General features: G+C 38.8%; 2 protein-coding genes across 2 annotated transcripts in view; both read left to right on the top strand.

Moving 5' to 3' along the window:
- The window catches only part of MYOM2 (myomesin 2), a 77,299-nt gene extending 66,035 nt beyond the window's left edge, over positions 1-11,264 (top strand). The window contains exons 32-37 of the mRNA XM_061989250.1: positions 433-538; positions 5,277-5,440; positions 5,761-5,797; positions 5,929-5,951; positions 6,790-6,845; positions 10,920-11,264. Coding sequence (XP_061845234.1) covers positions 433-538; positions 5,277-5,440; positions 5,761-5,797; positions 5,929-5,951; positions 6,790-6,845; positions 10,920-11,264 — 731 coding nt within the window. The remainder of the gene's footprint in view (positions 1-432; positions 539-5,276; positions 5,441-5,760; positions 5,798-5,928; positions 5,952-6,789; positions 6,846-10,919) is intronic.
- On the top strand, positions 1,636-2,497 carry LOC133625007 (perilipin-2-like). Its single transcript, XM_061991346.1, is given in 2 exon segments — positions 1,636-1,961; positions 1,963-2,497. Coding segments are annotated over 2 exon segments (831 nt in total). The 3' UTR covers positions 2,468-2,497.
- Positions 11,265-12,484: the final 1,220 nt, after the last annotated feature.

Below are 12,484 nucleotides of genomic sequence, written 5' to 3'. Positions count from 1 at the left end.
CTGGCTTCTTTGGTTTAGATACTATGACAAAGTTGTAGCTATCATTTTTCGTTTTATTTCCCATTAGTAAATTAATCTTGATTCAGAAAGAATGAGATTCTGAACCTGCTCCCAGTTAGAAATTGGGAGCCCTTCCACTAAAAGAAGGGGTACAATTAGAACCATGACACTACTGTTTCAAGGCAATTACATGACTACCTGATTATTTCACTATAGATCTTGCTAGTCATGAATCAGCATAAATTACGTAAATCAGCAATTTTCCTTTGAGAAGCATGAACAATTGTCTCTTTGTGGTAATTGAGAATCAGAATCATATCCAAGATCTTGACTTCTTTTTTTTTTTTGTTCTGACAGTACAAGTAGTCTATTTCACTGTTTCCTGTACATTCCACTGCCCTGTTTAATCTGCATGTATTCTATTTTATGTAGGCAAGTCGGCGTCTCAACTGAAGATCCTTTGCTCTGAGGAAGGAATAAGGCTCCAGTGTTTCTTGAAGTACTACAATGAAGAAATGAAAGTCAACTGGTCTCATCGGTAGATGAGAATATGTTTTCAATTTTCTTGGAGAAAAATTGTAGTCTTTATTATATACTATTTATTGTTCTGGGGCATTCATTTAGTATCTGGACCGTATTAATGCACTTTTCTTTCCAATACTTTCTTTTCACATAGATAATACACACATTAAAAAAAATATTAACAGATTTGTCCCACATCTATATATGTATGTGGGGGGCTGGAACAGTCAGGAAAAAACCCGGTCTACAGCATTTCAGCCTCTTATTCAACACAAAATTGTCTTCCATTGTATAATGTAGTTGGTTCAAAGACAGCAAAATATTCAAGCATTGTTTTCTATTCAAGGCTACTTTTTTCTTTAAAGGGATGACATTATTCTCCAGTACTAGATAAATATCAAGGATCTGCTCTCACAGTTTAATAAAATCCTATATTACAAAAGGATTTTCTAAGCTACTTTTAAAAAAATCTGATATAGTCTTAAAAAACTCAAAATATTTTAACTTTGTTCCTCTTTGAAAAGATACTCAGTAAGGCATATAACAGTTTGAGAATAGCACCTAGTTCTAGCAAATTTCTTAGAAAAAACCAGAAAGGCTACAAAATCTTTGTCTAGGGGAGGAGGAACTGGAGATGTGAGTGAGGATGCAGGGTCATAACCTCATCATGGTTACTGAGACATGTTGGGACAGCTGCCATGACTGGAACACAGCTATAGAGGGCTATGTGTATTGTTTAGGAAAGACAGGCCAACAAGGCGAGGAGGTGGAGTTGCTCTCTATGTGAGGGAGGAATTAATGTGCATTGAGCTCTGCCTGGGTGGGGATGAGGGGCAGGTTGAATGCTTGTGAGTGAAAATTAAGGAGCAGGGTAAACTAGGTGATACCATTGTAGGAGTTTGCTACAGGCCACCTGATCAGGAGGAGAATGTGGATGAAACCTTCTAGGAACAGTTGAGAGCTGCCTCACCATCACAGTCCCTGGTCCTCTCGGGGGACTTCAACCACCCTGATATTTGCTGGGATACCCACACAGCCAAGCACACGCAGTCCAGGAGGTTCCTACAGATTGTTGATGACAACTTCCTGTCACAGATGATTGAGGAACCAACAATGAGCATCAACACTGTCCTGGGAAGTCGTGTGGTGCAAATAGTGAGCAATGGAGTGGACAGTGCTCTCACTAAGTCAGAGACCCTTGTAGACCAATATCTTCCACTTACAGAAGCAGAACTAGAGAAAGAAGCTGCAAAAGTTGAAGGCTTTGAAGTTGAAATTCAAAAGCCAAGCTACTACATAAGACTAGGATCCTTGTCTTCAAAAGTCCGCAGCCATGCCTACCAGCAAGCCTTAGATAAAGTTAGAGATGCTAAACAAAAGAGCCAGGAGACAATCTCTCAGCTCCACCACACTGTTAGTCTGATTGAGTATGCCAGGAAGTGCCAATCAGAAACTTCTTGGTGCTCAGGCAAAGTTTTACCAGTCGTGGGTACAATGGAAGAAGAATACAGGCCAAAATGATGGTGATGAACCGCATAGTGCTGAGCATATTGAGTCAAGAACTCTAGCTATTGCACAGAGCCTCACTCAGCAGCTTCAGACCACCTGCCTCACACTGGTCTCAAGCCTACAGGGCCTGCCACAGAATGTGCAGAATCAGGTTTACAGTGTTGGCTCAATGGCAGGTGATGTCTACCAGAGCTTTCGCTCAGCATCCTCCTTCCAAGAATTATCAGACAGCCTTCTTACTACTAGCAAAGGACAGCTGAAGAAAATCAAGGAGTCTCTGGATGACGTGATGGATTATCTTGTTAACAACACGCCTCTCAACTGGCTGGTAGGTCCCTTTTGCCCACAACTGCCTGGAATTCAGCATGCTGAGAGCAAAGGTGAAGGGGAGAATTCCAGCCAGAATGACAAACAGCTTGAACACAGTGCTGAATAACCTCCATAGCATGCATTTACTCCACTGACTGACCAAACAAATGGCCTTTGCTAGTGCAGCTGCCAAAAAAGCCTTGGAGAAAAATCCATAAACATGCTGCTGGACCTCGTACTGACAAATAAGGAGGGCCTGGTTGGGGATGTGAAGGTTGGAGGCAATCTTGGCTGCAGTGACCATGAGGTGATAGAGCTCAAGATCCTGTGTGGAAGGGTCAGGACACAAAGCAGGATCGTTACCCTGGACTTCAGGCGAGCCGACTTTGGCCTCTTCAAAGACCTGCTTGGACGGATCTCATGGGATAAGATCCTAGATGACAGAAGATGACAAGAGAGATGGTTGATCTTCAAGCACCACTTCCTCCAAGACCAGAATCAGTGTGTACCCACATGTAGGAACAAAGGAAAAGGAGGCAGGAGGCCTCCAGGGACCAAAGATCTACTGGGACAACCGGAGAAAGAAGCCATCTATGAGAGGTAGAAACAGAGCCTGACCTCTTGGGAAGAGTATAGAAACTTTGCCAGGGCATGCAGGGGTGCAACCAGGAAGACTAAAGCCCTTTTAGAGTACAACTTGGCCAAGAAAGTAAAGGAAAATAAGCAGGAGTTTTCCAGGTATATCAGCAGCAAAAGGAAGACTGGGGGAAATGTGGGCTTGCTACTTAACACAGAGGGTGCCCTGGTGACCGAGGATGCAGAGAAGACCGAAATACTGAATACCTTCTTTGCTTCAGTCTTTACAGCCAAAGCTGGCCCTGGAGAAGCCCAGTCTGGCAAGGATAACAGGATGGCCAAAACAGCAGAGGACTTGCCCCGGGTGGCTGAGGAAGAGGTTGAAGACTTGTTGGCGAAGCTTAACGCTCATAAGTCAATGACTCCTGATGGGATGCATTCTAGAGTGCTGAGAGAGCTGGCTGATGTGATTGCTAAGCCTCTCTCCATCATTTTTGAGCATTCATTGAGGACAGGCAATGATACTGGAAAGCTGATGGAACAACTCTTTCTGAACTTTGTCACTAAACATATGAAGGAAAAGATGATTGTCAGGGGGAGTCAACATGGATTTACCAAGGAGAATTCCTGCTTAACCAACCTGAAGAGTGTGGCCAGCAGGTCAAGGGAGATTCTGCTCCCTCTCTACTCTGCTCGGCTGAGGCCTCCTCTGGAGTCCTGTGTCCAGCTCTGGGCTCCCTAGCTCAAGAGGGACAGAGAACTTCTGGACAGAGTCCAGCACAGGCCCCCCAAGATGATGAGGGAGCATCTTTCATATGAGAAAAGGCTGTGGGAACTGGGGCTGTTTAGTTTAGAAAAGAGGAGACTGAGGAGGGATCTCATTAATATTTAGAAATATTTAAATGCTAGTGTCAGGAGATTGGGACATCCCTTTTTCTATTATGTCTAGTGACAGGACAAGGGGTAATGGGATGAAGCTGGAACACAAGAAGTTCCATTTAAACATAAGAAAAAAACTATTTTCCTATGAAGGTGAAGGAGCACTGGAACAGGATGCCCATGGAGGTTGTGAAGTCTCCTTCCTTGGAGGTCTTCAAATCCTGCCTGAAAACGTTCCTGTGTCACCTGATCTAGGTGGACTTGCTTTAGCAGGGAATTGGGACTAGATGATCTCTAAAAGTCCCTTTCAATCCCTATCATTCTATGAATCTCAGTTTCTATGATTTTGTTTACTGGTATGTGCACATCAGGAAACATATCATGTACATTTCTAGTTAGCTTTGAATGATTCACTATACTCCTTAGCAGGGGACACAACACAAGTCCTAAAGCCAGACTGCATCATTCATTCATGGCAGAGTGGGAATATTATATGTAGTATTTTCTAATGTATAGTCATTTTTATCCACGTATCTAATTCGTTATGCTGAACTCAATATAGTCATCTTACAGAAAGGGAAGCAGTAAAAATTCCTTTTACCTAACTTTCTAGCTATGAAACCAAATCATCCCTGTTAGAGAAAAGCTAATACTGACTTCATCTATTAAAAGATTTCAGCTAAAGATGCTTGAGAAGGAAGGATAAAAAAAAAAAAAAGTTAATAAATGAAAGAGGAAATGACTCTTCTTTGAAAACGATCTGGTTTGCATGTTCTTATTAAATAGCTTCTTCTAATTCCAAATTTCATGACAAATTATGAACCAGAAGAATTCCTGATCTGAACCTGTAGTGCATTTCTTACATTCTTAGTCTAGGAAGCGAAGACAAGTCAATATAATGCCACTGTTTCTTTAAGATATGTTTTTTAAACATCTACAGTTTAGAAATTTCCTTCTTGTCTTATTCATGAAAAATCCTAACGTTGTGTTTTGATTTGATACAAGAATAATAAATTCTATGCAAATCTTTCATTGTTCCCTTAATTTTTGAAGTTAATGAAAAGTAAAGAAATTTTCCTTATCAGAAAAGGTTATTTGCCTCTTGTTTGCTACTCTAATGTATTCTATGTTAATGTGCATGAACATGCACCATTTTTGCATACAGACATGGACATGTATATAGATATAAACTCAGATGGTTATGTACGTGGAGAGAAGGAGAATGAGAAGAGGGTAAACAAATTAATCTCTGAAATGAAAGCTCAAGCTAATGGTTCCAAAGTGTTTCATACCCTCACCAGGAAGAAAAGAATCTCTGGGAAATTGCCTCCATTACTTGTTATTTATCTGTACCTTAGGAATAGTATGTTATCCTTTTCAACTTTTATAGATGTTCTCCTATGGTGAATATTAATGAAAAAAATATTCAAACTAATTCCTTTCTTTTTTCTTTTCTTTTTTTTTTTTTTCCCTTCCCCTAGAGACTCTAAGATTTCTTCTGGTGAAAAGATGAAGATTGGAGGTGGAGAAGATGTCGCCTGGCTGCAGATAAGTGAACCCACCGAAAAGGATAAGGGGAATTATACCTTTGAAATCTTTGGCAGCAAAGAATCCTACAAACGCACCCTTGATCTGTCTGGACAAGGTATAAGACCATACTTATATAGTGACTTCTAATGAATTAAGAATTTACTGGCAACAATCAGAGGAATGACTGTAAAAAAAATCATTGTTTGTTGTTCAGCACCAATTATAGTTTACCTGACTGTTGTGATCTTTAAAAAGTCTTATACTTGTTTTCAGCACCAGTGCCATTAGGTTTCAAGGTTTTGATTTCACATTTTGGTACCGTGTAACCCAGAATGGTTTTCAAAAGAGCGTTAATATGACTGTGTGTTTAAATGTTTACAATGAGCCTCAAGTGCAAGTTGTATTCACACATAACTCTCAATTGTTTTGTTACAGCTTTTGACGATGCATATGCAGAATTCCAGCGACTCAAGTAAGTGAAGTGCTACATCTTTTACACTTTAATGCTGTAACAATGTCTTTTAGTTACAGAAAAAAATATTTTATTAATAATTTAATTACTAATATTATGTATCTCTTTTCCTCTTTCCTCAACATTTTTAGGGCAGCTGCTTTTGCTGAGAAGAGTAAGTTTATTTTATATTTGTTTGAAGGTGTCTTACGATGTAGTCTAGTGTTCTTAAGGCATCCATTGTGATATACTGCTGTAGTTTTCAGAGTTTTGCGGCTGCAGGGATCACCTGTTAGTACTTAGTATTGCAATGATAATAGTAATCTGTGGAATTATTGTTTTTAATTCCAGTGGAAAATCATTAGACGTTTTACACATTTTGCAAGCTTCTGTGTCTGCAGAAGTTTTGTGAGGTGTGAGCTTCTGAGTGTCATACAAGCAGGTGTTGACTTTGAAATCTGCTACTGATACTGAATATTAGGATCTACCTATTAAGTAAAAATTATTTGCTAATGCCTGTGGAGCAGTGCTTATTGAGACACAGACAGTGGGGAAGGTTGTAGTGCTAGGGTCTGTAGAAATTCTGGTACTTTGATATCAAGACTCTTGGTGATGATAATGCTTCTGTCCACTAAGAAAATTTTCCTTGGATCTTTAAACACCATCAAATGGCCTCCTTGCTTTGTTCTGTGCTCAGAGAACAAACTGTCAAACTCAGCAGTAGCTTCTGTGTTGTTATTTCTGTCAGTTTAAAATGCTATAACACAATCCCTGCTAAAAAATGTATAATAAAAGACATTAAAAATAAATAATAGAAAATATCACAAAAAAACTTATTATTTTACATTTAATTAACCAGAGACTACAGTTGTTGTGGGTTTTTTTTTCCTTTTTTAAGATAAGTCCAAAAAAAACCCTGTGACTAGTGTGGCAATAAGTTATACAATCATGAAGAAATTAGTACTTTTGAGGTCTAAATTTCACATGGTCACCGTATTTTTCTTTAACTCTAGATCGTGGTAAAGTCATTGGTGGTTTGCCTGATGTCGTTACTATAATGGATGGGAAGGTAAGGATAACATACTGAATGGTGAGAGGTTTACTTTGATGGCAAAAGGAGAAGGAATTCAAATTATATGGTAGAAGCTGAAAGCAGAGGGAAGATGATTTAAAACACCCAATGGTAGTCATTTAATTGAGACACGTGCAAATTCTAAATGAGCAAAGGTATCACAAGTTGACTATACAGTCAGAGGAGGCACATTCTGTTCAGATCTTAGGCAAACAAGGTTGGCCTCAAGAGAAGCCACTCTTGTGCTAATCATGTAGAGGCTCTGAGTTAATTGCATACTCAAATATAGCTCACTTTCAGCTCTGTGTACTAAACAGAGCAGTTCAAGAGGAATGTCCATTCCTGTCCTGTAGAAGAAACTGAAGAGTCAGAAGGAAGTACCCACACTCAGAGCCAGTATAACAGAAACAAAATTCAGGTCTCATTCTTTAGCATGCCAGCTGTTATGGCTGGTACGAGTAAAGGAAAGAACCTACCTGGAGCAAGGGGCTAAACTCTTCCCTCTTCCTATATACTGGCAGATAGCCCCATTACAATATACAAATACAGGCGATTGAAAGACAATGAATCCATCTGTTTTTTGACATCACTAATAACTAAATGCCCAGACACAAAGTCAAAATTGGTAAATATTCACAAAGTTACTTCCTAGGACAGCTTGACTGATGAAGATGAAATTTTGTGATTCTGACTGACTAGTGTCCCTTACTGGGATTTTCATAATGGTGGAGAGAGATCTCAGGCAACCTCAGCCCAAATTCTCTGCGTACTAAGACAGAAACAGAAAACTGTTAGTCCGAATTGTTGTTAGCACTTAGGGGTGTAAGGAAATACTGGATCTCAGCCTCCTCATTTGGGAGTGAGTTCCAGACTCCAAGCACCTAAAGCTTCAGACCAAGAAAGACAATCTCTTCATATCCTTCACAGATGGACAACATCCTTCACATATGGACAACAAGTTCTTGTCTCTTTCTCCTGAAGCAAATCTTTTTCTATTGGGTTCCCTGCCCTTCAATATGTGGAGAAACTAGGTCTTCAGTTTGGAAAGAAAAACTACTGAAAGATAATGTGAAAACCCACCGCCCCCCCGAAAAAAAAAAGAGAAATCTGCAGTATGGTGCAGAGGAGGTACCTGGAAATGATTACCCAGAACTTCTCACAGCAGAAGAAATAGAGAATTCCTAATTACATCGACATTAGAGGCTTTAAAGAATCAAAAGGAAATTTTGTTTTCAAGTGGCTCATAATTAACTCGTGCCTTAGTAACTTAAGTGAAAATAGATTTAGGCCCAAAAAAGAAAACGGACAGTATCGTGAAAAGAAGTCCAGTATGGGCCATTAAATACAATGTTCTCAAAACAACTTGGGTTTATAACCACTTTAAAAGACATCGAGTTGTGGTATCATGAAGAAATACCGTGACTAGGATCACATTATTCATCCTCTGTATTTTTGTATATGTTCTTAAGGAGTTGCTTTTGACTTCTAAAAAAGCTAGATGGACTTTCATTCTGACTGACTATAGCAGATCAGCTCAGCTCATGAGCCAAGGCAACTCTTACCATATGCTGCCTATCAAGAATATGTTGATCAGGCTGTTTAGGTCTCTTGCATGACATGCATCTTCAGAGACTACAACTGCATTGATCTGTGTGGAAACCGTCTTATTACCAGAGTTAAGAGGTTACACACAGCTCTTCCAGCTTCCTGTGTCTATTTTCTGGATATCCAGGAACAGCCCTTTTAGAAAGAGAGGTGAACATATGGACCTTACAATAGATGCTGAAAGCTGCTCAGCTCTGGTCCAAGCAGAGATGATTTCCCATTCCTTCATTTGTCTCCAATGGAAGTTCACATGAAGTGCCTTCTTATTGTGGTAGACATAGGTACCTCACAGCAAGAAAGCTAGTCTTTTAGGGGCTTAGGTGTAATCCACTCTACAACAACATTTTAAAACACTCTAACGACAAGGAATCAGCTCAGTAAAGTCAACTATGATTGCATGCACAGAATAGCTGCAATGTCCTCATACAATTGTGGCCTAAAAACTACTACCTTAAATTTAGGAAATGCTATATAGTGCATTTCCAGAACTAAAAGGCTTCAAAGAAAACCTAAACTATGTGAAGATTATATAATGGAATATGCAAAGTGAAAATCTTTGATTCCTGAAATCAGACAAAATAAGAGATCACAAGGAAGTGAAACTTTAAAATCACCTCTGAATGAAATATTAATAGCTACCATGCAATAATTGTGTAAGTAAAAGTGTGAGAACTATACATATATATATGTATAAAAGCGGAGAGATTTCCTCAGGCAGTGGAATGATATAACTATACACACATACACACAAGACAAACTAGTCTTCTAGTGCTTCTGAGAAGAATAGAAATGATTTTAGGTCACATATATTATTTAATAAATTAGAACAGGCCCAAATGATGTGAAATGACTGGAACATATCTGTTCTTTGATAAGTTTTTAATATTAACTTATTAAGACTTGATTAATTACTATGAGTTAATTAAGAATTATTATTACATGAGGTCACTTTTGAGGGCAATAGTCATGAAATTTTGCCTGAGTTACGGAGAGTAAGATGAAAACTCATGCTGTTGGACACTCATTTCATTTCCCAAAATTTTATTTTTGTGTTTGTATCTTTAGTCCTCTAAACATTTTTAGCTAGTCCTCTAAATATTTCAGCTAGTTCCTATAGGCTGTTAGTTAATCTTACATCCTACATGATATCACTCCTTTAAGAGTACTCGCACACCTATGCTGTCACTAGGTTCTACCCAGACTATATAGATCTTCCTTCAACATTCCCCTCTGACTTTGGAGGAATATGATATGCAAGACTGCTTCTCTTTGTGAAAATTCAGCACTTTTGACCACTTAAAATGTCTTCCTGTTTTGTTTTTCTCTCTGAGTTATAGCACATCTGTTAGAGTCATCATCAAGAATATTAAACAAAAACATGCACACCCGCACACAGCCACTCTTTCTCTGCTCCCTCTGTGTCAGGATTTGTTGAAACTTGAGGGGGAATATGGAGGGGAAGGAATATAAGGAAACATTCTGGTAAAAACTATCAGTTTTGGATTGTTCATTGTTTTTTATTCTTTTCCCTTTTTGGTTGGTTTTTTTTTTTTCCCCTGACACAATGGTGCCCATGTGAAATACTTCATATGACTTACAATTATTGAGGGCAGATTTTTGGGGCAGAATGAGTTGCAAACAAAGGTAGACAAAGTAGACATTAATGAATCCAGCTTCTCAAGCTATTCTTTCATTTACTTTGTCATCACTGTACCTAAAATACATGAAGATTACATACATACACATACAGTGGTTAAATGGAGATTCAGCAGTAACCCTAAAAAAATTTGGAAGAATGACCATAAAGATTATATGGGCTTCAATCTAAGTTCAGTCCTTGAAAAACACCTGAAGTACCAGAATGGCCTACTAGGTTGTTTCAGCTTTCTCTGAATATGCTACACAAGCCAGTAACAATTACAGCATTTATGTATTATTTATTCTTCATGAAGTATTTTTGGTTTACCAGTCAGTAGTACCTGGAATCCATGTCCAATGAACCACATTATGTACTCTATTTTTAAGTTACTTATTTATTTATTTAGTTATCATCTCAAGCAATAAACTCAGGAGGCCTTGGTCAGAAAAGGTCTGCTCACTTCTCCTCCCTGTTGTGTACAGGGAAACTTTGAGGATGTTTTTAAATCTATCATTGCCTGAACCTTATGTCAGACTAATGAGTTGTCAGGAGTCTCCCGCAGGCCGGACTGCAATGACAGTCCAACTTACCATCTTCAGACACTGTTACCCTGAGGATATTATTGCATCACTGTCAGGGGTAAGATGATGGAAAAACTGAATCAAAGAAAAAAAGTATCAGGAGCTCTTCTTTTCAGTTCTCAAGAACATGATACCTGCTTTTCTTAAACTAAATAGCAATAAGATGTGCCTATAAGGAATAGTGAGAATACTCTGGTTAAACAAATCTGACTAACACTCAAAATTACTTCTTTTTTCTTCCTCCAGACACTGAATCTCACCTGTACTGTGTTTGGAAATCCTGATCCTGAAGTGGTTTGGTTCAAAAATGACAAGGCCTTTGAACTTGATGAGCATTATGCGTGTTCACTGGAACAAGGCAAATATGCAAGTTTAACAATCAAGGGTGTGACCTCAGAAGACTCGGGCAAATATAGCATCCATGTCAAGAACAAGTATGGTGGGGAGACAGTGGATGTCACTGTAAGTGTGTACAGACATGGTGAAAAAATGCCTGAAATTAAGCCTGGTCAGCTTGCTAAACCCAGGCCAATACCACCATCAGAGGAAGCTCTCAAGCCTGAGCACGAGGAAAAATCCAATGAGAAGTAAAGCTTGACACTATATTTAACAAACAAAATAGAATATATGAGTTGTAGTTGAAGCTTTCCCACATATAATTCATTGGTAATGTCCCAAGGGAAGCCAAGCTTTTAGGAGTTTGCCTTAGGGAGGTAGCTGTTCTATGATGCTGTACACATCTGCAACAAACTCATCTTGAATACACATAATAGGGTGGGACCTAAATGTAGCAAAACCCCAAATGTCTGCCAGAGGTTCCCATATGCAGTGTCAAGTTGCACAAATCTAAAATAAACCTCCATTTCCACCCTTCCCAACCCTCTGCAAAAAAAACCCCTAACTAATCTCTGAGAACAAATGTCCCATCAATAGAAATAGTGAACTGCAGCTACATACATATTCAGAGATATAGTTCCTGATTTGTTCCACACAGTCCCTTTGGCCTTGAAGACTCTGATCCTGCAAGTCTAGTGACTAGTCTCTAGTAGTGATACTGTTGGTTTATAGTGTGACTTCATCTTTAGTAGACTATTACAAATGTTTACTGTTTGCTCACGGAAGCATGGGTCACTTGGTTGTATTTTGTTTTTCTTGCTTTGTGCTAATAAAAACTTTTAAAGTTGCCTTTGCTACTTTCTGCTCCAAATCTCAGCTAACTAGTTCTGTTTACTCTCCTTCATTGTTTAATTATTGCTTTTTACACGATTTCACATCTGGTAGCATGCAGACTATGCACTTTCAATAAAGAATGCAAGTTATAGTTAATCACAGTCACTTGGTGGCACTTGTGACGTTCGTTTTACTCTTTACAATACAGGTCAAGAAGCAAGATTAAACTGTCACCAAAAGACATGGATAAAATTTAGTCACTTAAGATAGTTATGTCTTTGACACTTTATGCAAAATGAACAACAGACCTCTTCCTTGAGTGAAGTCATGTTCTGCTGGGAAAAGATTTCAATATATACTTATCATTAAACATTCAAATAGGATGGGCTTCAGTGAGATTATTCAAATGTCTGTCACACAACACATGACTGCAGCATTGGCTTTTTCAGATCAGGATCATTTATCAAATTAGATGAACCTTTGTAATTTGTTAAGCAGTTCTCAGGGTAGAGTTCTTCTAACAGTAAGTAACACTGGTGACACAAATATCCCACATGCAGCCATCCTCTCTTGTGACTTCATCTTGTCTCTAGGATAGAAGTGAGGAAAATAGAGCATTGTGAGAGATAGGGGAGCTTGGA

This window comes from Colius striatus, chromosome 2, assembly GCF_028858725.1.
Source record: "Colius striatus isolate bColStr4 chromosome 2, bColStr4.1.hap1, whole genome shotgun sequence".
Lineage (NCBI taxonomy): Eukaryota > Metazoa > Chordata > Aves > Coliiformes > Coliidae > Colius > Colius striatus.
This window is presented reverse-complemented; position numbering and strand designations above follow the sequence as displayed.